We start from the raw sequence: 27,959 nt of genomic DNA on the forward strand, positions 1-27,959 counted from the left end.
GGCTCAGGACTTCCAACAGGAGGATGCTCCCTCACAGCTCCTCAGGCACTCCACCCTTTCTAGCTTTTCTCCTCCTCCTGGAATCCTGTAAAGGATTCCTAACAACGACTAATTTAAAGAAATGTAAAAATAAATTAACATAAGGGGCATCGTAGTGAAGTGGGTAAGCTGACGCTTGGGACCCCCACATCCCATAATGGAGTAGCTTGTCCAAGTCCCACGAAGTCTGCTTCTGATCCAGTTTTCTGCTAATGCGCCCCCTGGGGGCAGCAGGTGCTGGCTCAAGTACTTGGATCCTGGCCATCCCAGTGGGAGCCCCAGATGAAGTTCTAGGCTCCTGGCTTCAGGCTGTTGTGGCCATTTGGGGAGTTAACCAGCAGATGGAGGATGAAGATTTCTGTCTCTGTCTCTCTGACACTGTCTTTCAGAAAAACAGATGAAAGTAAGCATTGTTTTCTTTTATAAAAATTCAGATTTTTTTTTTTGAGCCGGTCACATAATGGCATCCTTTCAAACTCACGAAACACCTGCACGCTGAAACCAAGAGCAGACCCTCGGTCTGTCTCCAAGAAAAGGAAAGCTGTAGCCCGAGAGCGAGCCGGGCCACAGTGAGTGAACACTGGAACCCAGAGACCCGGGACTCGCAGTCCAGGTTCTTTCCCTTCCGCGGCCCACTTGCAGGCGCAGCCATGCCTGCTGGGGGCATCTTCTATGCAACCCGGGCCCTGTCCGGACAGCTCGCCACCGTCCGCATCAGGAGGGGAGAAGCAGGCGCACACACATTGTTCACGAGTTGATTTTCTTTGGAGCGCTCTGGGCGATTCTCAATTCTCAGTGGTGCAGACGGCGCAGGAGCTCACCACACGCAGAGGCGGGCGGGCGGGCGGGCAGCGCGGACAGGGCCCTGTGGGCGGCCAACGAGCCCCTCGCCGCCCGTGCACAGCCTTGCAGGCACTGCCTGAGCCCTGGCGCGTGCCCGGCCACCCAGAGCGGCGTGGCTGCGTGGCCGCCCCCACCCCTCCACTGCCTCACTAAGCGACAGACTTAGTGACTTTGATGCCCATCGTGGGTCGAGCGTTACTTGAACTGGGTCTCTGTATTTAAGATTCTCCAACACGGGTGGCTGTGGCTCTTGGAGGGGGAGAGGGGAAGGGCAGCGAAGAGCGTAGGCCCCCCGGCCCTTCTCAGAAGGGCTGCGCACTGCCTTCCGTCTGCCTCCCGGGCGGGGGCCCCCAACTCGGGCGCCGCGGCCATCGCGCGGCAGCAGAGGCCGGGGGGCGTCTTTCTCTTTAAGGGCCCCACGGGCAGGCCTGATTGGCTGTAGCTATGCAGGTCTGTCTCCGCCGCCGGCGCCGCGCGTGCCCACCCTCCCTGCCCTCCGCCCCTCGCGCGCGCCTCCTCTCCCGGCCGCGAGTCCTGCCCCGCAGCGCGCCGGGGAGGGGCCAGCAACAGATGCCGGCCGTCCCCTCGGGCACCCCCGGGCCACTCTGAGCGGCCCACCGCGGGAGGAGGAGCCGCGGAGCCGCGCTGGGAAGGCCGGCGCGGGCGGTGCGGAGCAGCCCGGCTGAAAGGCACGAGCCCCGGCGCCATCCGAGAGCCCCGCGCAGGCTGAGCGCTCACGTCGCCCCAGCCATGCCAGGTCCGGCTGCCGACGCGGGGCAGGCCCCCTTCTGCGACGCCGACGAGGAGCTCCGGGCCGAGCCGGGAGTCGCGGGGGGCGGCAGCGGCGGCCCGGAGAAGCCGGGCGCGCGCGGGCAGCGGCGGCAGCAAGACATCGTCTGGAGGAACGTGGTGCTGATGGGCCTGCTGCACCTGGGGGCCGTGTACTCGCTGCTGCTCATCCCCAAAGCCAAGCCGCTCACTCTGCTCTGGGGTAAGTCCCGCGGCGCCCTCCGCGTCGGCCGTGTCGCTTCCCGCGCGCGCGCACGCACGCACGCGTCCCGGGCCCCTGGGCATCCAGTTCCCCGCCCGCTGGGACGAGCGGCTATCTCTGGCCAGGTGTCTTGAACTTCTGCCCCCTTGTCTTCCGCAGTCGGCCCGAGGAAGTGCAGTGGCCGGCTCCCGGTGGGGGACGCTAGGAGCCCGGAGCCCTGCGGCGCCCCCGCCGTGCGCCCCGGCGCCCGCGGGGAACTGCTAGGCACCGGCGGGATCGGGCGCCCGGGGAGGGAGGACAGCGCTGCGGTGGTGTCTCCCGTGCGGGTCCCCGGGGCCCTCCCCTCTGCTGCCCTCCTGTTTCTCAGTCCCCGCTGCGGGCCAGGGGTCCTTGGGACCTAGTTAAGGACCTTTAGAAAGGGAAGGGGCAGGGGCGGCTAGCACACTGCTGAATCTTGGTTCTCGTGCTCAGAATGGGGGAAGACACCGGTTTCCTTCTTGTCTTTCCAAGGTCCCTCGCCCTGCCGGCTCCGTGGTCTTCTATGCCTACTGTGGCTCTCTGGCCGGGAAGTTTCTCTGCGCAAACCGAGCCCAGGGGCCGGGGCGCTGCACCCCCACCACGAAGTCCCACTGTGGCCTTACAGAGGTCTGAGGGTCAGTTCAGCTGCTGTGGCTCTCCTGCCACCCTCCTTCCTTGCACCCCCACTCCTGCTGGAAGGAAAGGGCCCCCAGGGTCCCAGGACCTCCCCAGTCAGGGCTTCGCGGCCCACTGGTGGGTTCGGGCCCCTGTGGCTGAAGCAGCCAGGACAAAGGGCACAGGCATTGACCCGCGGCTCTGACAATTGACTCCACAATCGCCTCCCCGCCCCCCCAGCCACCCACCCTGCAGAGATGTCTGAGGAACGGGGGCGGGAGACACAGAACCTGCCTCTGTTTCCAGAGCGGAAGGGGAAGGGAGAAAGAAGACCTGTTTCTACCAAGCAGGCTGGTGGGCAGGGTGCCAGCTGCAGATGCCTGGGGAGATAACAGGGCTACTTGGGTTTCAGCCGGTCTCTTGAAACCTTTAGTCCCTGCTCTGGGAAGCAAGTCCATCCAGAAAGCGGGTGCCTCCTAGGGGGTGTGGCTCAGGGAGGGCAGTAGAGTTGTGGTCCCCAGAGCTCCTGCCGCAACCTCTCTTCCTGGTCCCTTCTCTCTCTCTCTCTCTCTCTCTCTCTCTCTCTCTCTCTCTCTCTCACACACACACACACACACACACACACACACTCACAAACACAGCATCTTTGATGTGCTGCGGTCTAGCTCCTGGCCTGTTTTCCTTCCTGCCGGCTCCAAGTGGCAGGGCCCCCGGTACGTGCAGCCAGTGCCTACTGGGGGCACTGCCACCCCCAACCAAGCCCTCTTTGCCCAGAGCCTGTCTCCAGCTCCTCCCACCCCCAGCCGCCAGAGGCACTTCAGAGCCTGCAGCCTCTGGGGGATTGGGCTTAGCTTTAATAGCTCAAGGAGAAGTGAGCACTTAAAATATTATCTTACACGCCTGGCACTCCGCTGAGCCCTGCTGCACCCCACCCCCAGGCTGGTCAGAGTTGTCTCTGCCCTTTCTCCCTTTCCTTTCTGCCGTCCCTGGTGGAGACAGAATCTTCGCTCTGAGAGTCCTCGGCCAGGGATGTCCTGTCGGCCCCAGCCTCCCCTGGCTTCCACTGCCAAGTCATCAGCTTTGGATGGGTGGAGTTGCCAGACCCCAGCCTGGGACCTCCCTGGGCAGAAGGCTGCCTTTGCACTCCCCCAGGGCTGTTTTGAAAGGCTGATTGCCCCCTCTCCCTTCTCTCCCTCTCTGCAAAGGAAAAACAGCACAGTGGTAGATATTGTCCTTCCGACCTGCTGAGTTCGGGCCGCTGCTTGGAACCCTTCTCTCTGATGGGTATCTTCTGAAGGAAGAGGTGAGGGGCAGCCAGAGCCCAGCTGAGACTGCCGGCTCGGGGTTGCTCACAGAGACGGCCCCAATGCTGCCACCCCCCAGTGCCACCTCCACCACCGGCTCTGTCTGGCCTTGGAGCCCATTTGGCGCCTGCTTGGGCTGCTCATCCACTCAGGGAGCTGAGTTGTGGGAGAAGTAGGCTGAGCCCATCCAGGGAGGTTGCCCTGGAAACGAGGCCTCCTCAGGGTGGTGCTCCCTGCAGGGGTCCCCATTTAGGTGTGAAGCCTGGCAAGGCTTCAGTCCTACGCCAGCCACCCAGCCGCCAGCCACCCAGCCACCGCCCGGCCCCTCAGCCTGCCTGCGTGCGACTCCCCCTGTGGCCTGGGCAGCTTGTCTTCCTTCTCGGCCTCCCGTTGTTTGAGTGGCAGCTGTGGGGCTGGATAGCCCATGGTGCCCCAGGGCCGCAGGCGCTGGAGTTTCTGAGTCAAGGTCGGGAAGCAACACCAGCTGGAGGGAGCCTTGCGCTTGCTGGAGGGCCTGCTCCCAAGGTTTCCGGCCCAGCAGGCAGTCCACGGATCCCAGGAAGAGTAGAGTAGGGAGTGACCACCAAAGGTGAAAGCCCCAGGGCCGCCTCCCAGGGTGAACTTGGCCTTGACTCTCTCCAGGCTGCTGAGATCTGCTCAGTGTGCCCCATGGGGACAGCAGGTTTCCCCCCATCACGGGACAGTTTCCATGATGGTGCCCGGTAGACCAGGGGCTAGTTTGCCCTGCTCCCTTCGAGGTGGCAGCTGTCCCTCTCTCCCGCCCCAGGGCAGTTGAGACCACAGTCCAGGCAGGCCCAGGGTTCTCTGGCGCCTTTTCTGGAGCCGGGAAGTGGCAGAGACAGGCAAATCTGGGGTGGGGGGGGTGTTGGGAGCATTCGTGTAGTTGGCTCTCCAGCTTTATTCGGAGTCTCGCCCAAAGATGAGCAGCGGGCAGCCTGCATCCATAGCCAGAGGCAGTCTTTGTGTCCCTGTCCCTGTCGGGGTGCGCATCTCTTGCATATGCAGCCCTTTGTTGAGCCTCCCGCTTGCACTTGCATGGCTCTGGCTTCCGTCTCACCTCTCAGTTCTCCAGGGCTGGGTGGGCCAGGCTCAGTGGACAGGTGCATCTGAATGCGAATCCCTGCTCCCATACTCCCCCAGGGCCAGGCCTTGGCCAAGTGGACATCAGAGAACCTCTGTTTCCTCACTGTTTAAGTGGGTATCTCACACTACTTACACAATCTGCAGAATTAGCACATGTAAACCCCTCAGCACAGGGAGCGTCCCTTGCTTGGTAGTGAGTCATTCTTAGCTGTCATTATTACTGCTAGCCCTGTACTGGCTCTTTTTCTTCAGTAGAAGAATGCTCAATTAAACTAGGCGTGCACGACTCTTCCTTGCAAACCTGGTTGCAGCTCATTCTTGCTGCTGCTCTGGGGTTTTTAATGGGCAGCCGCTGACAGCCCTCCCCAAGGCCGGATTGCAGTGAAACCAGAGAGAGAATTCAGAGTGCTTTTGCTGGCTTAACAGTCCCAGCAAGTACAGGTGTAGGTTGAAGTCAACATTATTAACTCGGGTTTTTTTTTCCTAAAGCTGGTCAAGGTCACTGCAGACTGCACTGTGACCATGACATGGGAAGTTGAGCTGCAGAGTAGAAGCCAGGGCCTTGCCAATTAGCTCACCCCCCGACCCGTCCCTTTGCAAAGCGTGAGCCTCGCTCTCGGCTGTAAAATCTGGATGGTGATACTGGGCCGATGGTCATTTTCAGAACCAAGGCACGGGGTAAAGTGCTTGCCACTTGCCCAGTGCTCTCTGCTGTGAGCATTACCTCTCAAGTTGGGTGTGTGTAGGGGGAGGGGAGGCCGAACACGGAACCTGCGCTGGCTTTGCCTTCTGGGACTCGGAGAACTTTTGGCTCAAGGCACGGGATTTAAATCCAAATATTTGATGGTGACTTGCTGTAAAGTCTTTGTTCTTGCCTTGTTTAGTTCTGTGTGTCACATAAAGTTATAGCCACTGCTTGGAAAAGCCGGTGATAGATCTACAAAAGGGCGATGTGGCCAGGGTAGTATTTTGAAGGGTCTGTAAAAGAGAGTGCCTTTGGGGGCCATCTCTTCCCTGTAGTCTACCTGCCCTTCTGACCCTGTTTCTTCAGGAGTTGCCACAACGTGGGGGGTGCGGGTAATGTGAATGGGCTTTGAAGTCAGAGTCCAGCCCCCAGGGAAGGCCTTGGGCGAACCACTTGCCCGCCTCTGCCAGGGTCTCCAGCTGCACACTGTGTGTGTGTGTGTGTGTGTGTGTGTGTGTGTGACTGCAGACACCAGCGTCAGGTCGCAGCTGGAACCATGCGCACCAGTGCAGTAAGAGTGTGGCCCGGAAGCCACAGGAGCAAATGTTCACCCAGGCACTTCCTTCTCGCGGGCCTTTGCGCTTCACCTTGCTGGCTCCCTGTGTGGCTGTGCAGCTGTGCTTGGAAGGGCGAGGCTTGTGCCAGCACCCCCACCCCCCACCCCCCATCAGGAAGCCCCAGTGACGGAAAAGGTCATTGTTTCTGATTGTAGGTCTTGTGGCAACTATTGGCGGCCACAACCACAGGTGCCAGTGGGCCTCCCTCATTGTCTGTTATGTGAGTGCTGGGCCAGGAGAGAGAGAGAGGGAAAGGAAGAGGGGGAGGGGAGGGGGAGGGGGAGGGGGAGAAGAAGGGGAGGAGGAGAGGGAAAGACAGAAACAGAGAGAGAAGGAGATCCTCACAGCCATGCTGGAGTCCCGTACCCCTTCATCCACCAGTTCCTTCCTTCTTTCCATTCCAATGACTGGAAGAAATGGTTGCCCAGCAGAAGCACTCCGAAGTCTGGGCCCCACCTGGATCTACAGAACTGGAACCGCCAGGAGTGTTGCCCTGGCTGTCTTAACAAGCTGTTCAGGTGTGTCTGACCTGCAGTCGGGCTGAGAACCATGACTTAGTTTCCTTCTCCAATCATGTTTATTACCCCCCCACCCCCACACACACCTGCCAGGCACTGGCACCATCCCTGACTGTGTGGTGCTTCCTGGTGTGTTGGAGTGGCAGACAGGTGCCTGGGGATGACCGCCAAGGCGGCTCCTGTGCCAGGGCTGAGCCGATGTCCCCAGGTGGGCGGCGGCTCAAGGACTGGGGCTCCGCCTGGCAGAGCGGCTGGAGACGGCTGCTCCAGGGCCCAGGGAGATTGGAAGGACTGAGGTGGGTTTGTGGATGGCCGCCCTGGCTCTCGCCTCCTCTCCCCAGGGACTGGCGGTTGCTGGTTTCTAGGCTGAGGATTCAGGGGGTGGGCACGGAGTTGCTTCAGGGCCTGGAGCAAGGGGGGCGGGGCATAGAAGTCCAGCGGGGCTGTCTTTGATTTCAGACTCAGTCTTTGGGGTCTAAGTGTTACTAAAGCGAAACGGAAACAGCCCCTGAGGCTCCATGAGGGTTCCCCGCGCCTTGGTCCCGAAGCTGGTCCTCGCGGGCCCACCTCCCTGGGCTAGGCGTGCTGGTGCCTGGTGCCCCTGCAGGTTCTGAGCACAGGCTCACCGGGACAGGTTCAAGGGCTCTGCAGGGCCTTCGAGATGCAGATTTCTCTCTTCGCAGGCGCTGCAGAGCTTAAGAACGAACCGTGCAGGCGGTGCCCGAGCCGCAGCCGCCGGAGCCTCGCTGCTCGCCGCGCGGGGCCCTGCACACGCACCAGCTGCACTGCACCGCTCCGGAGCTCCTTAGGGATGGTGGCTCTCGCAGCCCACCGGGGTCTGTTGAGTCCTCTCTGCACTTTCACGCCTCCGGGTGACTCATCTGCACCCCGAAGTCGCTGGGGCGCCCCCCGGGCCTCAGGTCCAGCCATCAGCTGGGATGTTGCAGTTTTTCCTTCCCATGGCCTCCTCCCCTCTGATTCTCCGTCTACCCTTCTGACTCCTCGTAGCTTATTTTAGAACATTCTCTTGCCAACAAAAGGCTGCTGCTAAAATCTTTCAGCAGGCAGCAGCGATGTTTAATTCATGGGCTAGAAAATTAATTTTATTTCTGTGAATAGAGCCGCACTGCATGACCTTTGGGAGTTTGGGCTTGTCTGCTTAACAGATGAACTGGGACCCGCCGAGGAGGCAGGCGAGGGCTGCCTGCCGCCAAACCGGGAAACAAAGTGGTTTTTTTTTTTTTTTATTTTTTAATTATTTATTTATTTGAAAGGCAGAGTAACAGAGAGAGAGGAGGGTAGGGGAGAAGAGAAACAGAGACAGATTGATTGATCATTTGAGCACTCCATCCTCTATCCAATGGTTCACTCCAAAGTGGATGCAACAGCTAGGGTTGGTCTAGGCCAAAGCCAGGAGCCAGGAACTCATCCAGGTCTCCTATGTGGGTGGCAGGAGCCCAAGTCCTTGGGCATTCATCCACTACCTTTGGCACCTTAGCAGGGGGCAGGATGGGAAGTGGAGCAGCCGGGCCTCAAATCTGGCATTCTGATACGGGATGCCAGCGTCTCAGGTGGTAGTTTAACCTGCTGTGCCACAGCACTGGCCTCCCGTGACGCACAGTTGTCAGGGTGCTGTTGGCTTCAGGAATCGCAAAAACTCAGCTCCAAATGGCTTACATAATGAGGAATACTTCTGATTTCACTGATAAGCACCCCTGAGGCCGGGCCACTTCTGGGTCGGCCCAACGAGGTCATCAGAGAGCAGGTGTCTTTTCTTCCCTGGTGGATTTGTCCCAGTTAGGCTTCCTCGTGGTTCCAAGGTGGCTGCCAAAGCTGCAGGCAACACAAGGAGTTCCAGCGGGCGTCGTCAAGAGGGAGAGAGAGGCTGCTGGCTGCTTTCCGAAGCCTGGGTTCATCGCAGGATAAATCTCTCCCAGACCCCTCAGGGCCGATGATGCCGCACTTCCAGGACTGGGTGCACGCCCCCTGTTTAAGGGTGCTAGGGAACAGCCCACAGTTGTTTCAGCCTCCTGAGGTTTGGCTGTAACAGAACACCATCAGCTGGGTTGGGGGGGTCATCACTGCATTTCTCACAGGCCTACAGGGTGCTGCCTGAGGGGGTCCACAGGGCCAGGGCCGATCCTGGTGCCCTCTCACGGAGTCCTCACCTGGTTAGAGGGGTCCCGGGGGCCCCTGCACCCCTAAACCCATCATCGGTGAGGGCTCCACCCATGGAGGAGTTGCTCCTGCCCTTGGAGGAGGGTTCCTGGAATTGGATGATGAAGGCAATGCGTGAGAAGCCATGGCGTTCTTCACCCAGGTTCTCCGTGGCGCCGCTGTGGCTGGTGGCCTTAGTGTTCTGTGGATGGTACGGCGGGGAAGCCACAGCCAGCTTCCTGTAGTCCTGATTCGTGCTTCCTTCAGGGAAGGGCATTTATTTCCTCACTGGACCTCTCCCAGCAGGTGTGTTTCATTTTGTACTAACAAAGCGGCTTACTTAGGAGGAGGGTGCTAGCCGCGTGGCCAGGGCTCATGGCTGGAGACCGTGGATAGCTGTACGTGACAGCGCAGGTGTCAGGAGGGTGGACCGAGCGGGATGGCCTCGTCGCCCCTGTGTAGTCTTTGAGTCAGATTGCACAGAGCACGCCTGCTCAGGGTAAGTGCCTGCTGGGTGTTGCCCAGGCAGCACAGGTGGCGGCTGTGCCTTCCCCTGGAGGGTCGCTTGACCGTCTTGGAATCCAAGGAAACAAGTCAAATAGCAAGTGAACCTGGGAATGACAAGAGCCACGAGTGGAGAGCAGAGCTCAGGTTTCAGTTCATTTCCTTCCTGTGTCACTCTTGGATGAATATCCTCAACTCTTCGCAGTGTGAACGGTGTTGGGTTTGCCTCAGTTTGCCTGAGGAGACAATGACTTCTACACATAACACGTGGCCTAAATGGGCCCAGCCATCTCCAACTACTGTCTTCAGAATACACCTATCTGTCAAGCCATTCGTTACTCCTAGCTGTGGGCCAGGCGTTGTGTAAGAATACAGCGACCCTGTGTCTCTGCCCCCTGTGAAAGGAGCAGCTGTGCTTGTCCTCCTCTGGTGCTCTCGGGCAGGGCCAGGCAATGGAAAATGCTCTTCTTTCAAGGTTCCGTGTGTGAGATGAGAAATGAGTTTCGAGAACTCTGTTGTCTCCTGGAGCGCTTCGTGCATCCACTCCTGTAATAATAAGCATGTTGTCAGCGGCGTTTGCAGATGGTTTCGAAGGAGCTCGCTCTATTCTCGGCCTGTGACTCACCGGATGTCCTCAGAGCATTTGTTTTGCCCAGGAGTCTCTCTAAGCAAAAGGAGATCCGCCTTAGCGAGTGCGAATGGCGCCCGCGGATCTCCCACCCTCCCACCTCCACCCCCAGGTCCCCACTTGCAACGCGGGCCAGTCGCAACGCGGGCCAGTCGGCAGCATGTCTGAGCTCTGTGCGCGGGGTTCCGGGTCTTGAGGCTGGAGGAGGGCAAGAATACTTTTCTCTCTACCTTTTGTAGTTGGCTCCTCCGTGGGACAGACTCCTGCAGCCAAACGCAGGTTAACAAGAGAGTCGAGTGCGTGGATGCAGGGGAGACACCGGGAGCGGCTTGGGGTTCCAGCTGATAACAGCCTCTGTAGCAAGGAGCAGGGGCTTGGCGCCTCTGGGGCGGCAACTTGTGGGAAAGCCATGGAGAAGGCCAGGGAGTGAGGCATGTTGGGTGATTACACACACACACACACACACACACACACACACCTGCATCCACAGCAGATGTAGGTCCTGCTTTGGGGCAGGTAAGGGGAGGGTGGAGAGCTGTCCATTCCAAAGGATCCTCCCAGGCAGGGCGGCCTCTCAGGGGCTGGCGCATGGGCGGTCTCCTACAGCTCCACCTGGAGCTCTGGGGGCGGTTAAGTCACTACCCCTGAGTGCAGCCTGGGCGCGAGCTCCCGTGAGGCTGGGGATAAGCACGACTGATAGCGCTGATGCTCCCTCGTGCGCGGAGTGCGGTGCAGTCGCGTGTGCCGCGGTCGCTCTGCTGGCTGCCGAGGGACTGAGACAGCAAATAGCCGCTGCCTTCCCTGGAGCTCCTGGAGTCCGGGAGCTAAAGGGCCAGGGCCTGGCCCAGCGGCAGGGCCCGGTGTACATCAGTTCTCGTTGCTTCTGATTGGTTGGAGCACCATGGGTGTCGTATTTTTAATATCACCTCTACATAGGCATGCTCTTGTTGCATAACCCAAAACATCTTCAGCTTCTATGCCTTTCACGGTTCTGATTCAGTGAGAACTTAAGGAGTCTGTCTATCATCCTGGCTTAAATGTATGTCCCCAAACCATGTAAAGAAAGGTGTTAGAGCCCAGTCAAAATTCTGGGCTTTAGGTCACTTGCTTGTCCCAATAGAAACTCCTTTCATGGTAGAGCACATGTGTATCTATTTTTTTTTTAATTTTTTGACAGGCAGAGTGGACAGCGAGAGAGAGAGACAGAGAGAAAGGTCTTCCTTTTGCCGTTGGTTCACCCTCCAATGGCCGCTGCGGCCGGCGTGCTGCGGCCAGCCCACCGCGCTGATCCGATGGCAGGAGCCAGGTACTTATCCTGGTCTCCCATGGGGTGCAGGGCCCAAGCACTTGGGCCATTCTCCACTGCACTCCTGGCCACAGCAGAGAGCTGGCCTGGAAGAGGGGCAACCAGGACAGAATCTGGCACCCCGACCGGGACTAGAACCCGGTGTGCTGGCGCCGCAAGGCGGAGGATTAGCCTAGTGAGCCGCGGCCCCGGCCACATGTGTATCTAAAAAGTGCTTTTTTTGTTTTTTAAGGACTTATTTATTTGAAAGGCAGAGTTAGAGAAAAAGGGAGACAACGAGAGAGAGAGAGCGAACGAGTGAGCGAATGAGCTTCCATCTGCTGGTTTACTCCCCAAATGGCCACAATGGTCAGGGCTGAGCCAGGCCAAAGCCAGGAGCCTGGAACGCCATCCAGGTCTCCACATGGGTGCAGGGGCCCAAGTACTTGGGTCATCTGTTCTCTAATATCGGAGTTCGAGTCCAGCTGCTGCACCTCAGATCCAGCTCCCTGCTGATGCACTTGGGAAGGAAATGGAAAATGACCCAAGTGCTTGGGCCTCTGCCACCCGTGTGGGAGACCAGCATGGAGTTCCTGGCTCCTGGCTTTGGCCTGGCCCAGCCCTGGCCCATTGTGGCTATTTGAGGAGTAAACCAGCAGATGAAAGATCTCTCTCTTGCTCTCGTTCTCGCTCTCACTCTCGCTTTTGTTGTGTCTCTCTTTCAAATAAATACTTTTTAAAAAGTAGGACCTAAGGACCTCTCTACTGAATTTCTCCAATTTATATCTTGTCCCTTTGCATATCCTTTTATTTGTATGTCTACACCTCTGTGTATTATTTTTCTGAACCGTTTGAGAATAGCCGGTGACGTCACACTCTTTGATCTCTACACACTTCACTGTGCATTTCCTAAGATACAACCACAGTGCGGTCATGAGAAGCAGGAAATGGAGCCTGGATGCCCGCTGATCCGCGGTGGACAGTCAGCTGTCCTCAGGTGCCCTGGTAACCTCACTGCAGCTGCAAGCCCCTGAGTACTGGGTGCTGACGGAGGTGGTTCTGCCTACATGGGCTCTGTGGGAAACCTCAGGGGCCACTCTCCCTGGGGAACTGACCCAGTTCTGGGGAGAACACCATGGAGAGGGGCAGAAATGGAGGAGGAGGGCCCAGGCCACGGCAGCCCAGGACTCCTCTGTGTGGTTGCAGACTGTCCACAGTCATCCTAGCGCTTGCTCAACACACGCCTCGGGGGGCTTGCTCAGCCCTGCAGAATTAGAGTCGTGGAGGCTGGGCCCAGGAATCTGCATTTCAGCCAGGGCTGCAGCGGTTCAGGCTGGAGCACCCCTGCCAGGCACAGATAGCCCGGGAGTGATGCTGTATCTTCTGTGTAACACCCCCCCCACTTTGTTCAGAATTGCCGAGCCCCTGCAGTCCCAGGTTGCTTTGGGTGGAAAGCAGGCACCGTTGAGGAGTGTGAATGGTGGCAGAGGTGGGGGAGCCCCCTTCCGTAGTGGTCTGCAGGATCAGTACACGGTTTCTTCCAGCACACGCTGGGATCTGAGGGGAGGGGCATGTCAGTGGAGTGGGGGTAGTGTCGGGACATTTTGTGGGGTGGGTAGGGTAACTGTCTTCTCTGGGGGTGGCCTGGGCAGAGAAGCTTGGACCATTCCTTTGATGTCTGGGAAAACCATTAGGAAGGAAGAGGTGAAGAAAGGACCCTGGAGGGGCTGGTGCCGTGGCACAGTGCATTAAGCTGCTGCCTGCAGTGTGGCGTCCCATATGGGTGCCAGTTCCGGTCGCAGCTGCTCCACTTCCGATCCAGCTCCCTGCTAGTGCACCTGGGCAATGAGCAAAGATGGCCCAAGTGCTTGGGTCCCTGCCACCCACATGGGAGACCCGGAAGAAGCTCCTGCCTCCTGGCCCAGCTCTGGCTGTTGAGGCCATTTAGGGAGTGAACTAGCTGATGGAGAATCTTTCTGTCTCTTCCTCTCTCTGTTATTCTGCCTTTTGAATAAATAAAAATACATCTTTAAAAACAGTAAAATAAGTGTTCATTAATCTCCAGGGTCTCCCGACCAGGGCATGCCTAGTGCATATTAATTGGGGTTATGAAGAAGACACAGTAGTTTAGGGTACAGAAAAGGTTCTCCAGGCACTGGTGTGATGACACTGAATATGCAGATGGGCATTTTTCCTCTGTGCTCAGATTCAGGGGCAGTGAGGGAGCCCTTTTGGGATGTGTTTTTCTGCACCTGCTCGGAGTCAGACAGGCGGGGATTTGGATGTCTCATTAAATTCTGCCCGCCGCACGTCGGTGCACAGGGCCTCACACGCGCCAGGCTCTGAGGGCACACAGATGAGTAAACTGTCATCCATCCCTGTCCACAAGCAGCTTGTGACTAGCAGGTCAATGGCAAGCTACTGTGGCCAAGGCCCACACAGAAGGCCAAGGCCTGGGGTATGGGGCTGGCTAGAGGAGGAGCATGACCAAGGTCACCTGCATGGAGGGAGTGGCACCGAGTGGCCCTTAAGAAGGTGGGTGGGTGTTCTGCAGGCAGAAGCTTCCAAGGAAGCACATTCTGAGCAGACTGAAGAGCTGCTGTAGGCAGGGGGCATGGCACTGCAGGCAGGGGGCGTGACACTGCAGGCAGGGGGCGTGGCACTGCAGGCAGGGGGCGTGGTGCTGCAGGCAGGGGGCGTGGTGCTGCAGGCAGGGGTGTGGCACTGCAGGCATGGGGTGTGGTGCTGCAGGCAGGGGGCGTGGCACTGCACCGCCATGCAGGGGAAAGACAGCCACAGGCGTCCATGTGCATCCTGAGTGCTTCCTGTATTGCAGCTCTTTCAGTGCACACGACAGTGACCCTGTGGAGTAGGCATCGGATCAGAGCATTGTAGCTCAGCTCTGACCTACACAACAAGGCTTTGAAAAGTCATTTCATAATTAACTTAGCAGGACATTTGACCCGCTGAATTCATTTGATGGCAAATTCTGACATAAACAATTTTTTCCCATTTAGTCTGAATACTGTTCATATAAAAATGTTTTACAATTTCTTTTATTTTCCTTTTATTTGAAAGGCAGAGACATGGGCTACAGAGAGAGAGAAAGGATATCATCCACCCGCTGGTTCACTCCCCAAATTCCTGCAGTAGCCAGGGCTGGTCAGACAGAAGGCAGGAGTGCAGAGCTCCATCCAGGTCTCCCATGTGAGTAGCAGGGACTGAAGTACTGGAGCCGTCGTCTGATGCCTCCGAGGGTGCATGGATTGCAAGTGGAGGAACCAGGACTCGAACCAGGCACTCTGATATGGAATGCAGGCGTCTGAAGTGGCCTGTTAGGTGCTGAGCCCAAAGCCCTCCCGATGCACGTGTGCTTGATGAGACTCACTGTGGGCGTGCCTCTCGTGCACAGGCACTGGGTTACCTTTTTACAACCTGGCAAATTCTGAACTTTGAAGCACATATGACCCCCAGGTTTGGACAAGGGACTGTGGGCTTGTCCTGGTATCATATGCGCCGTGCATGTGAGGCAGGGAGGACGCCTTTGCCCAAAGTCACTGGGCTGGTAGTGGGCAGTGACCCCTGCCGGCACTGTTAGGCCACACGGCCTGGAAATCTGACTTGTCGGAGTGCACTGGGCGCCAGACACACGGGCAGCCGGGAGCGGCGATGGCGTGGGCTTGTGTTGCCTCCGGTACCGTCCTCCTGTGACACTGGCTGGGATACAGGTGTCAGTCTTTCCCCTTGGTCCCTGTGGCCCTGGCAGACATATCATCTAATAAGGAATGGTGATTTTGTGCGTCTGCCTCCATGCTGTGCTGTTGCCTTGCCAAGAAAGCTGGCCCCTCAGCCGTTCCCCGCCGCTCCTCCCCCGACTTCTTTATTCTGCTCACATCTTAGCTGCATTCCCTCGCTCTTGGTTTGCCGTCCCCAAGGTCTCTTACACCAGTGGGAGGGGAAATGAACTTGTAAATAATTCTGGGGCTTTAGAGATCAAAACCAGGGTCAGTCAAAGGGGAGAAGTGATTTTAAGGACACAGATGTTAAAAGTTCCTCAAATTGCCGACCGCAGGTGTCCCAATGTTTGGAGCAGGGAGTCTGGCCCGGGGATGGCTGATTCTGGGGTTCCCCAAGACTCCCTGCAATAGGGTGTGATCGGGTGCCTGTCTGTGGTTCTGGTCTTCAGATTCTGGTTTAAAAATGGGTTAACGCCCTAGTCTGGGGCACCGGCATCCCATATGGTTGCCAGTTCTAGTCCCGGCTGTTCTTCTTCTAGTCCAGCTCTCTGCTGTGACCTGGGAAGGCAGTGGAGGATGGCCCAAGTACTTGGGTCCCTGCACCCGCATGGGAGACCAGGAAGAAGCTCCTGGCTCTTGGCTTCCAATCAGTGTAGCTCCTGCTGTTGCGGCCATTTGGGGAGTGAACCAACGGAAGGAAGATCTTTCTCTCTGTCTCTCCCTCTCACTGTCTGTAACTCTACCTCTCAAAAACAAACAAACAAACAAAAAACAGGTTAAGTGCTTCTGATTTGAAGCAAGCCGCATTACAGTTGCAGGCATTTTCTCCTGGAAGGGCAACTGGGGACAGCACGCTGACTTTGGTGGTATCGTTGCTGTCCCATGGTGTATCTGCCATCCGTGTAGCCACTTTCTTGCCTTATTGAGTGGATGGGACATAAGGTCCTGAGAGGACAAAGGGACAGCAGTTAGGGTGTGGCTGGCTTTTGTAGCTCTTTACGGGGTAGGTCTTGGAGCACCCACAGCCCGCAAGTGAGGGACTGGGGAACCAACAAAAAAGGAAGCCGTTTTTCATCTTATTTCACTTGCGATGGTGCCACTGTCCCCACAGTGTGGGGAGCAGGACCTGCACCTCTCTCTCTCTCTCTCTCTCTTTTTAAAGATTTATTTGGGGCCGGTGCTGTGGTGCAGCAGGTTGATGCCCTGGCCTGAAGGGCCAACAATCCCATATGGGCGCTGGTTCTGGTACCAGCTGCTCCTCTTCTGATCCAGCTTTCTGCTATGGCCTGGGATAGCAGTGGAGGATGGCCCAGGTCCTTGGGCCCCTGCATCCATGTGGGAGACCTGGAAGAAGCTCTTGGCTCCTGGCTTCAGATTGGCACAGCTCCGGCCATTGTGGCCAATTGGGGAGTAAACCAGCGGATGGAAGACCTCTCTCTCTCTCTCTCTGCCTCTCCTCTCTCCGTGTAACTCTGACTTTCAAATAAATAAATGAATCTTTTTTTAAAGATTTTATTTGAAAGGCAGAATTACAGGGGTGGGGGAGAAAGAGGGAGAGAGAGCTTCTATCCTCTGGTTCACTCCCCAAATGGCCGCAACAACCAGGGCTGGGCCAGACCCAAGCCAGGAGTCAGGAGCTTTTTCCAGGTCTCCCACGTGGGTAGCAGAGGCCCAGGCACACAGGCCATCTTCTGCTGCTTACCCAGGCGCATCAGCTGGGAGCTGGATTGAAAGCGGAGCAGGTGGGACTCCATCTTGCCCTCACATGGGACGCCTGGTCACAGGCGGTGGGTTAATCCTCTATGCTACAGCACCAGCCCCTTGTGCTGGCTCCTCTGAGACCTGGCCCCTGGCCCCTGGCCCCTGCTCAGCTCGGCGTGGGAAAGCAGCGGCGAGAAAACTGCCGATGTGGGGGTCTCATGGTTGCTGTCACAAATCATCACCAGCCGTGCTCATTTATTTCACTGCAGTTCTTTTTTTTTTTTTTTTTTTTTTTTTTTTTTTTTTTTGACAGGCAGAGTGGACAGTGAGAGAGAGAGACAGAGAGAAAGGTCTTCCTTTGCCGTTGGTTCACCCTCCAATGGCCGCCGCTGCAGCCGGCGCACCGCGCTGATCCGATGGCAGGAGCCAGGATCCAGGTGCTTCTCCTGGTCTCCCATGGGGTGCAGGGCCCAAGCACCTGGGCCATCCTCCACTGCACTCCCTGGCCATAGCAGAGAGCTGGCCTGGAAGAGGGGCAACCGGGACAGAATCCGGCGCCCTGACCGGGACTAGAACCCGGTGTGCCAGCGCCGCAAGGTGGAGGATTAGCCTATTGAGCCACGGCGCCGGCCCTTTCACTGCAGTTCTGTAGTGGAGAAGCCTGACACAGGTCTCACTGGGCTACACTCAGAGCCCAGATGGGACCTTGCTCCTTGCAGGGAGCCTGGGGGTGGGCCCGTCTCCCAGCTTGTGGAGGCCGCCTGCTGCCCTTGGCTGTGGCTTCTTCCCCGTCCTCAAAGCCAGCAAGGGCAGGTGGAGTCCTTCTCCCAGGACCTCACTGTGACCTGCTGTTCTACTTCCGTTCACTTTTCTGCCCCTCTCAGGAGCCCTGTCTTTGCAAGAGCCCCTCTGGGTGGTTGTGGGTGCTCTCCCCAACTTAACGGTTAGCCATTGAGCAACCAGAATTCCCCACCATGCTGGCTCCTGGCAGACTCACAGACAGCAGGCACTGGGGTGCGCATCTTTGGGAGGCCCTCTTTCTGCCTGCCACACCCAGACACGGAAGGGAACCGGTCTGCATTGGCTCCTCTGGTTGTGACAGGTTCTGCTGTTCACGAACACTCAGTTCTGAAAAACCTTTCTTTTGAGGAGAACTTGACCTTAGGATGGGGAAATGCAGATTGTCAAAGTTACATGTTCTAGGGGCTAGCACTGTGGCATAGTGGTTATAACTGCCGTCTGCAGTGCCGGCATTCCATATGGGCACCGGTTCGAGTCCCGGCTGCTCCACTTCCTATCCAGCTCTCTGCTATGGCCTGGGTAAACAGTAGAAGATGGCCCAAGTCCTTGGGCCCCTGCACCCGCATGGGAGACCCAGAAGAAACTCCTGGCTCCTGGCTTCCATCTGGCCCAACCCTGGCTGTTGCAGCCATTTGGAGAATGAATCAGTGGGTGGAAGCGCTCTCTCTTTCTCTCTCTAAATCTCTATTTCAAATAAATAAATTAAAACAATTTTTTTTTCAGGATGGTGATAGCACCAGATTTCCTCAAGTAGGGGACACCCATGAAGCTCTCCTTGCCCAGAAATAAATTCCCTGTATGTCCTCGGCACCCTCTGACGAGTGCCACAGAGGCCTCTTCCCCAGGGAGCTGAGGGAGCCTTGGGCCTGGCTGCCTCGTCACGACACTTGCCTTGATCGCTCGCACTGGGTGTTGATGTTGTTGGAAAGCCGTGTATTCAGTTCCAGAGGGAGGGAGGGAAGGCGAGGAGGGGAAATGTGCAACCCCAGGCAAGCAGCTTCGCTCCCCTCTGCCCTGGCTCCCGTCTGCATGTGGGAGGGCCCGTTACTGATGCCAGAGTGACACCACGCTGAGAGAGGACCACAAGTGCCTGGCTGGTAGGGGTTGAAGAGGGCCCTCGCCCCCTGGCCACCCACCCACCCACCCAGGCTTGGCCAGGCCCAGCGGTCACCCTGCCTGCAGGAGAGGGGAGGGCGAGCCAGCTTTGGCGTGGCTGCTCCCGGATGCCTGCTCCCCTGTGGTCCTTGTGTGTGCCTACCCCTGCCGGTACCTGTACAGGCGCTTTCCCAGGCAGCTCCCGAGAGAGCCGCAGAGCCGGAGCCCTGAGGCTGCCCACGTGGCCTCCACCCTCACCCAGCCAGGACTTCGTGAACTCAGGAACCATCGGGACTGTAAAGCCGTGTGGCAGGACAGCTGGAGCCAGATGAATCAGAGCACGTGTACAAACTCACCGAAGGCTGCCTCTCTCCTGGGGGCTGTGGGCTGGCAGGATGCAGAGTGAGGCCTTGGGTTTGATGTTTCCCACCCTCCTGGCCCTGACCAGCAGCGACGTGGCGGGCTGGGGAGGGGGGCAGCCAGGGCTCTGCGCCACTTGGCCCAGAGTTGGGAACCTGCCAGAGGAAATTTTAGCTGCTGCAGAGGCCAAGGTGGTTCCAGCCATGGGCTCCAGGGACCTTTCTACCCCTGCTCCAGCCTTCAAGGCTCTTCTGTTGGTTGAATTGCAGATCTCTCCCATCTCAAAGCTGGGATCCCTGGCTGCGTAGTGAGATCCCGAGAGGGTGGAGGAGTGGGCAGGGTGGGAGGAGAACACAGCCGGAGACTTGGTGGCTGCTTCCCTGTTTTCCGCAAATGGGAAGTTCCCCTCGCATGCTGGGAGAAGCCAGGGCGGTGGGGCAGGGGTTGGTGGGTGTCCCTGTACCCAAGCAAGCGCCCCACACCCAGGGCTGCTCTCTCATTTTCAGGAATTTTATTTGACTTTTTTTTTTTTTTTTTAAGATTTTATTTATTTGAGAAAGGCAGAGCTACAGTCAGATGGAAGAGAGATCTTCCATCTGCCGGTTCACTCCTCAAATGGCCGCAACAACAGCCAGGGCTGAGCCAGGCCAAAGCCGGGAGCCATGGGTGGTAGGGGCCCAAGCACTTGGGCCCTCCTTTGCCTCTTTCCTGGGTGCATTAGCGGGGAGCTCGATCGGAAGTGGGGCGACTGGTACTCACATGGGATGCTGGCGTCACAGGCGGCGGCTTAACCCCGGTGTCATGACTCTGGCCCTCTGGGTTGTCGTTCTGTTGCAATGCTGCTGTTACCAACAGTGCTGTATCCTAGGATCTTCATCTTCATGTACAGCCTTGATTTCCTCAGAACAAATGATAGATGCATTTGCAAAGGACACATTCCTGTCTGCATTTTTGAGGTTTTTAACTAGAGGTTCCCAACTGGGGTGACCCTCTCTAGAGACATTTGGCACTCTCTGGGGCACTTTTGGATGTTACAGCTGGCTGGGGAGGTTGTTACTAGCATCAATGGACAGATACCCATGTGCCACTAAACACCCTACAGTTGTAGGGCAGCTCCACACATGAAAGAATGATCAAGTCCAAAAACGTGATTAGCATCGAGGTTGGGGCTCACAGGAACCGGTGCTTTCATGCTTTGTAATTTCTGTGGGGCTGGAGCGTTAAGGCGCTGACAGTCAACCCAAACCAACCCGGACCAAGCCAGCCCCACCCTACCCTCCACTTGTAGGACCTGAGCCTGAGTGCCCATGCTGATCTGGGAGAGGGAAGTAACTAATCTGTGCTCACATTCGAGAGAGAGAGAGAGAGAGAGAGAGAGAGAGAGAGAGAGAGAAAATGCCCTGGGAGGAGGCACAGGTGTGCGAGGGAGAAGGGGCGGGGCTGGGGAGTGGTGTTGCACAGTGCAGCCCGTGTTGGGACGGACAGAGGGTTGCACATGTTCCTTAGGGACCTCGGGCCAGTGCCAGCCCCAGGACACAGCAGGGAGGACACCGCAGTTGCAGAACGCAGCGGGAGGGAGCGGGTCAGAGGGCCTCTGTTGTCCCCCGTGAAGCTGGCATGGGGAGTGGCACGTCCTGTGTCCTGGGGTGCTGGCCAGGGCCATGGATCCGGAGTGAGCATCCTCCCCACTGCCCACCCAGGCATCGCAGTGCCGCGAGATCTGAAGTCTCCCGAAGGGAAACCTGTGGCTTTCCTCGAAGCTGCCGCGTCATTGGTTCATCTTTGGAAGGCACTGCGATCGTTCATCCGTAACCCAGGCGCTTACCCACTAGCTCCGAGGCACCACGAGAGGCCAGCTCCTGCTCTCCTGGGGGAAGTAGGCTCCAGCAGCTCGCGAAGCAGTACGAATGTCGAACGTCATGAAGAGGGACCCGCAGGGTGCTGGGGGGCAGGCGGGGGTGGCCAGAGGACAGAGCTTGTGCTCTTGTTGCTGGGACCTCTCTGCCTCCCTCTAGCAGGCAGCCTGCTAGAGAATGGCCCAGCCATCCCACCCGAGGCCCCAGACCTGAGTGGGACCATCCTGGACCCCAGTCAGAAGCTACACCCAGCCGGCCCATGGGGTTGGGAGAAATGACAAATCGTTGCCTTATGCCACTGTGCTGTGCCTTACAGCCAAAGGTAACTAATACAGCTCCTGTGCTTGTTCGAGGCGGTGGCGTGCTGTCAGGGGCCAGGCCTCGGTCATGGGCTTACTCACATGCCCCAGAGCCTCGGCTGTGTGACCGAAGGAGCTCTGGGAAATCTTCCCTAGAAGACGCAAGGCTCTGTGCCCCCGTCCAGTCTAGCGATGCATAAATAAAGTCCCACCTGTCCCTTCCCCTGTGGTCTCACCTCCTTGGGTCCAGTCCCTCCATCCCCGGCTTCAGCTCCCGCGTTCACTTAGTCTCCAAGGGCTGGAAGTCTGGAAGTCTCTGCAGGCTGGTTCTACCGTCAGAGTGACTTTTGCTTCCATCCCTGGGTGTGCTGCATCTTCTAAGGCCCAGCCTGGACTTTTCCTCCCAGGACACTTTCCTGAACCCCAAGTTAGGCTCAACAACCCCCAGAGTGCGTGCATGTGCCTTACATCTTAGCACATTCTATGTTTAAAAAATTAAGAAAAAAAAAGTTATTTGAGAGGCAGAGAGAGCACTTCCATCTGCTGGTTCACTCCCCAAATGTCTACGTGGCCCCTGCTTGGGGCTGAAGTCAGAAGCCAGGGACCCAATCTAGGTCTCCCACACAGGCTCCAGGGGCCCAGGTACTTGAGCCATCACTGCTGCCTTCCAGGGTGTGCGGTAGCCAGAAGCTGGGTTGAGAGCAGAACTGGGACTCAAACCCAGGCACTGCCCTGTGGGACGCAGGCGTCAAGCAGTGTCTGAGCCAGGCCAAATGCCCACCCCATGGCCATTCTGGTGATGGACGTGTCTCCCTAGCTGGACTGCGGGCCCCCTGAGGACAGGGACCACTCACACTACGTGACAGGATGTGGGAGTGATCATGGCCTCTGGCAGGTGAGGACTGAGCCAAGCTCCTGCAATACAGGTTTGTAAAAGTAACTTATTCAGACTTCATGATAAAGAATGAAATGAGGACTTTTCGTCCCCCAGGAATTGGGGGTAAGCTGGTCAGTAGTAGCCTGAGCAACTTATGTAATCTTGAGATATATATATATATACACACACACACACACACACACACATGTAATATATACATATGTGTATATATGATTTATTTGAGAGATAGAGTTAGAGAGGGAGAGATGGATAGATGGATGGATAGTCTTCCATCTGCTCGTTCACTGCCCAAATGGCTGCAATGGCCATGGCTGGGATAGACCAAAGCCAAGAGTCTGGAACTTCATCCTGGTCTTCCATATGGGTGGCAGGGGCCCCAGTACTTGGTCCATCTTCTGGTGTTCACCCAGATACGTTTGCAGGGAGCTGGATTGGAAGTGAACCAACTAGGACTCAAACTGGTGCTCATATAAGATTTTTCTAGTGTCAAAGGCAGCAGTTTAACCTGGCTCCAACCACAATATATTTTAAAACATTTTATTTTTTATTTATTTGAAAGGCAGAGAGACAGAGACAGATGGAGAGAGATCTTCCATCTGCTGGTTCATTCCCTAAATGTCTGCAAGAGCCAGGAGTGGGCCAAGCCAAAGCTGGAAGTCTAAAAGTCAGTGCAGGCCTCTCACATGGGTGGCAGGGAGCCAGGCACTTGAACCAGGGTGCGCATTAGCAGGAACCTGGATTGGAAGCAGAGCTGGGACTTGAACCCAAGCACTCCAATATGGGATGCAGGTGTTTTAAACATTGCGCCAAGTGCCTGCTTACTTTTCTGAGCCATCTAACCCTTTTCTGCAAAAATGGGGTCATTCTGTCGTCTCGTGGGGATGTTGTGAAAGCTGAGTGAGATAATACAGGTACGGCATCCAACAGTTGGTGGCTTCTTCCCTTCCTTCTTTTTTTTTATTTTTTTTTTTTTGACAGGCAGAGTGGACAGTGAGAGAGAGAGACAGAGAGAAAGGTCTTCCTTTGCCGTTGGTTCACCCTCCAATGGCCGCCGCGGCCGGCGCACCGCGCCTATCCGAAGGCAGGAGCCAGGTGCTTCTCATGGTCTCCCATGGGGTGCAGGGCCCAAGCAGAGAGCTGGGCCGTAGCAGAGAGCTGGCTTGGAAGAGGGGCAACTGGGACAGAATCCGGTGCCCCGACCTGGACTAGAACCCGGTGTGCCAGCACCGCAAGGCGGAGGATTAGCCTCGTGAGCTGTGGTGCCGGCCTCCTTCCTTCCTTTTAAGAAAGATCCTACCTTTCTTGCTGTGGGCTCCCCAGCTGCACTGCCTGAGAGAAGACATCAAGTGCAGTTGTTTACCGTGGAGGTGATCCCAGGAAGGAGAAAGAAAAAAGGTGATGCGGGACATCTGGGAAACCAGCTCCCCACACAGGCAGCTGGGGCTTAGGGATCTGGGGGCATCTGGGAGGTTGTGTAGATTGGAATATGCCTCAGAGGATGAGGGAGCAGTGGACTCTGGGACTCTGTCCATCCTTGGACAAGGGATGCTGTCGGGCAATGTGCGACCTGCCCTTCTGTCCTGGAGAACACTGGAGAGAGCTTGGAGGAGCTCACAGTAAAGAAGGCACTGGCAGGGGCTGGTGCTGTGGCGTAGCAGATAAAGCTGCTGCCTGTAGCACCGGCATCCCATACGGGCGCCGGTTCAAGTCCTCTGCTTCCGACCCAGCTCCCTGCTAATGCACCTGGGAAAGCACTGGGAAATGGCCCAAGTTCCTGGGCCCCTCCACCCACGCGGGAGACCTGGACGAAGCTCCTGGCTCCTGGCTTCAGATCTGGCCATTGCAGCCATCAGGGGAGTGAACCAGTGTATGGAAGACCTCTCTCTCTCCCTCTTCCTCTCTCTATCTCTCTCTCTCTCTGCCTCTCCCTCTGCCTCTCCCTCTGCCTCTCCCTCTCCCTCTCCCTCTCCCTCTGCCTCGCCCTCGCCCTTGCCCTCGCCCTCTCCTCTCTTCCTCCCTGTAACTCTGGCACACATGGGACCACTGAGAGCCTAGAACTCCACCCAGGTCGCCCACGTGGGTGCAGACCCAGGGACCTGGACCATCCTCCACCACCCTCCCAGGCACATTAACAGGGAGCTGGACCGGAAGCGGAACATCCAGGCCTCAAACCAGTGCCCACATGGGATGCCAGCATTGTGGGTGGCCCCTATTTTGATAGAATTTTATACTTGTAGAATGAGTTACCCAGACACTCCCTGTACTCAGATTAACCGTGTGTATCTTTTGCCTCTCTCCTTGTAATATGCTTGTATAAATATGTATTTTTAAACCTTTTAAGAGTAGGTTGCAGACATTCAGGCCCTTTTACTATTAACTATTTGCTTGTGAATTTCCTAAGAACATGAATATTCTTTTGCATAACCATATTCAATTATTTCTGAGCATTTAAAATTACTTTTGCACTGTTTTCAAGCCATTTCCTACTGCAGGAAATCCTTTACCCGAAACCAGGCACTAAACGGCTGACTCAGTGCGCTGCCCAGGTTGTGCTCCCAGGTTGGGATTCTAAGGCACAGGTCCAGGCTCCCAGAGCTGCAGAAACCCTCGGTTTTATTGCAGTCTGGAAAGTAAAGATGGAAACAGCAAAACGCTGCCTACCTGGCTGATACCCTTTTCCCTTAGTAGCCTGCTCCAGTGCAATGGCGTTTTACTGTTTCATAAACCGTCGTCCTGTTAAGCATGCCGAGTGCCGGAGCCGGGAGGGGTTGTGGGGAGTTTCCTAGCTCCGCTTCACAGCTAAGCCCGTGAGGCCCACAGGCACCACCCTATCGTCTCAGGGCAGCGGTTGGGACTGGAGCCGGAGGTCTTTACTCTAGACTGGGAAGGCCTCCCGGGCACTTTGGGGTGGCCCCAGGGGCTCTCGGGAGCCTTCCAGGCCCCAGAGGCTGCTGGTGAGTGGCCCCGACCTGGAGGGGTTTAAAAAGAGGCTGGTGTCCCTCAGCCAGCTGATGTGGGAGCTGGGGCCACAGCCCAGGCCTCCCACCTCCATGGTCCCGCCACCCCCAACACGCCCGGCCTCCTCTTCTCTTCAAAGGGAACACTAGCGCCCTCCAGGGACAGAGGCAGAACTTACCTAAAAAGGAGCCTTCTCCTGGAGTGGGGTTTCATTCTCCCAGTGCCTCCTCTAACGCTCAGCCCTGTGCTGCACAGGCCTCCCCTCCTGCACCTGCCCCGCCGACAGGCACAGGCTCCACTGGCATCCCCCCCGCCCCGTGCCCCTGGCTACCACTTTAATTGCAGAGAATGCGTCTCATCATGGGCGATTCATAGAACTACTGATGGTGGGACCTCTGTCCTCTGCCTTCTTTTTTTTTTATTTTTTTTTATTTTTTTTTTTATTTTTTTGACAGGCAGAGTGGACAGTGAGAGAGAGAGACAGAGAGAAAGGTCTTCCTTTTGCCGTTGGTTCACCCTCCAATGGCCGCCGCGGCCGGCGCGCTGCGGCCGGCGCACTGCGCTGATCCGATGGCAGGAGCCAGGAGCCAGGTGCTTTTCCTGGTCTCCCATGGGGTGCAGGACCCAAGCACCTGGGCCATCCTCCACTGCACTCCCTGGCCACAGCAGAGGGCTGGCCTGGAAGAGGGGCAACCGGGACAGAATCCGGCGCCCCGACCGGGACTAGAACCCGGTGTGCCGGCGCCGCTAGGCGGAGGATTAGCCTAGTGAGCCGCGGCGCCGGCCTGTCCTCTGCCTTCTCACCCAGCTTTGCTGCAGGTGAGGTCTCTTAGCTTCCGCTACCATATTCTCCCTACCTATCGGCCAGACGTTGTGTTTTATGGTCCCTTCTTTCTGTTGTCATCCTAATAACTAGTTTAGGTCAATGTCCTCTTGCTTACAGTCAGGCAGTAGCATTTCCAATTTGCTGGAGCACTCTGATAAATGAGGGATTTGGTATTAAATGGACTTAGCCACAAACTAGCACTTGTCTTAAGTCTCAGTTGACTCATCTGTAAAGAGAAATACTTGCAGTATTTATTTTATGGGATTACTGTGAAGATTCAAATGTATATAAAGTGCTTAGAAGGTTACCTGTGTAATGAGTACTCACAAGTTGGTATTTTTATACAGGAGTCATTTTTGGTGAATCTCAGCCAAGTAACTGAATCAGGTGTGGTGCAGCCATTCAGGTTTCTGCCCCTTGCGAAGCTGGCGTTTGAGTCGTGTGGTATCCTGGGAATTCTGTTTCCCTTCAAAGGCCACTGGAAGGAGTGCATTTGTGCAGCGTGCCTTGGGCGACCTGACGCGGCCACAGCGTTCTCCCTGGTCACGCACGTGAACGCCACAGCCTCTTCCAGATGCTGTCAGCTTGTGACGGACACCTTCAGGATGGGCATTCCCTTCCCTGTGCATTTAGTTATTACTACTGATCAGAGAATGAAGAGAAAGAGAAGATGTCTCAGAGACTATCTTGCAGAGAAGAGGCAAGCTAAGGGAAAAAAGAGAGAGCCAGACACTTGACAGAAAATACACAAACACTTTGCAGGGGCTGATGCTATAGCGCAGTGGGTTAAAACGCTACCCAAGATGCGATATCCCATATCAGTGTTCGTTTGAGTCCCGCTGCTCCACTTCCAATCCAACTCCCTGCTAATGAGCCTGGGAAAGCAGCAGAAGATGGTCCAGGTGTTTGAGCCTCTGCCATACACACGGGAGACCCTGTGGGGAGCAACTCGGACTAGACTAAGTTACTGGAATTAAGACTTATTCTATGCATCTGCTCTCCCACAATATGGCGCTGGGAGAGGAGGTAACAGCTTCTACACAGCTGCCTCCAGTTCAACCAATAAACTGTAGGACTTGCTCCTGATTGGAGAGCAGCGTACTCGGCGTGTGGGCAGCCGAGTTGGGATTGGCGGAGGAGGACTATAAAGGAGGAGAGAGACGGCATGCACCAGGAACATCTATGGGGAACATCTAAGGGAACCCGTGCAGCCCCCGAGAAAGCCGGCCGGCGGTGTGCCGCTCCCCTGCGGAAGTGGGGAATGTGGCCAGGGGGAACTGCCCTTCCACGGAGGTGGAAGGGATAGTAGCCAACCCGGGAAGAACCAGCAGCAAACCCGGGGAGGGCCGAGCAGACGAAAGAACAGCGCAGGGTCCTGTGTCGTTCCTCCACGAAGAGGGGGAGCGACATAATGGTGCCGTGACTCGGATATGAAGCCTAGGCAGGGTTTAGTGTCGTTCCCCCATGAAGACGGGGAGCGACATAATGGTGCCGTGACTCGGATATGAAGCCTAGGCAGGGCTTAGTGTCGTTCCTCCACGAAGAGGGGGAGCGACATAATGGTGCCGTGACTCGGATAGGAAGCCTAGGCAGGATCCTGTGTCGTTCCTCCACGAAGAGGGGGAGCGACATAATGGTGCCGTGACTCGGATAGGAAACCTGACTTGGATAGGAAACCTAGGATGGATAGGAAACGTGACTCGGATAGGAAACTTAGGACGGATAGGAAACTTAGGAGGGAAGAAACGGGAGGAAGCAGGAAAATACCGGAGAGAGAGACTAGCGAAGAGCCTGGGGGAAAGCCGGACGAGAAAGGTGCCGGAAGAAGCTATTGAAAGCCTAGGCATAGACTCGGATATGGACTGTGGGAAAGAAGTTAGGATTTAAAGCGAAAGTGAAAGCTTTCATAGACTCGGATGCGGACTATGGCGGGGAAGCTAGGAGATTGAAAGCGAAAGTGAAACCTGGAGGAGGCTTGGACTCGGATATGGACTGTGGGAAAGAAGTTAGGATTTAAAGTGAAAGCAAGAAGAAACTTAGATACGGACTGCAGGTTGAAAGTGAAAGTGAAACCTAGAAGAAACTTAGACTCGGATACGGACTGTGGGGAGAAGCCAGGA

The 27,959-nt window shown here is 56.6% G+C and overlaps 1 protein-coding gene across 2 annotated transcripts in view; it reads left to right on the forward strand.

Moving 5' to 3' along the window:
- The first annotated feature begins 1,356 nt into the window (after nucleotides 1-1,356).
- Nucleotides 1,357-27,959, forward strand: part of SCD5 (stearoyl-CoA desaturase 5) — a 163,194-nt gene continuing 136,591 nt past the window's right edge. The window contains exon 1 of one of the 2 annotated variants that reach the window (XM_070047963.1): nucleotides 1,357-1,873. In XM_070047963.1, the coding sequence (XP_069904064.1) occupies nucleotides 1,633-1,873 (241 nt within the window). In that variant the 5' untranslated portion in view covers nucleotides 1,357-1,632. The remainder of the gene's footprint in view (nucleotides 1,874-27,959) is intronic. The other variant, XM_008267676.4, reaches the window with a different exon arrangement.

The sequence above is a fragment of the Oryctolagus cuniculus genome, chromosome 8 (assembly GCF_964237555.1).
Source record: "Oryctolagus cuniculus chromosome 8, mOryCun1.1, whole genome shotgun sequence".
In the NCBI taxonomy this organism is placed as follows: domain Eukaryota; kingdom Metazoa; phylum Chordata; class Mammalia; order Lagomorpha; family Leporidae; genus Oryctolagus; species Oryctolagus cuniculus.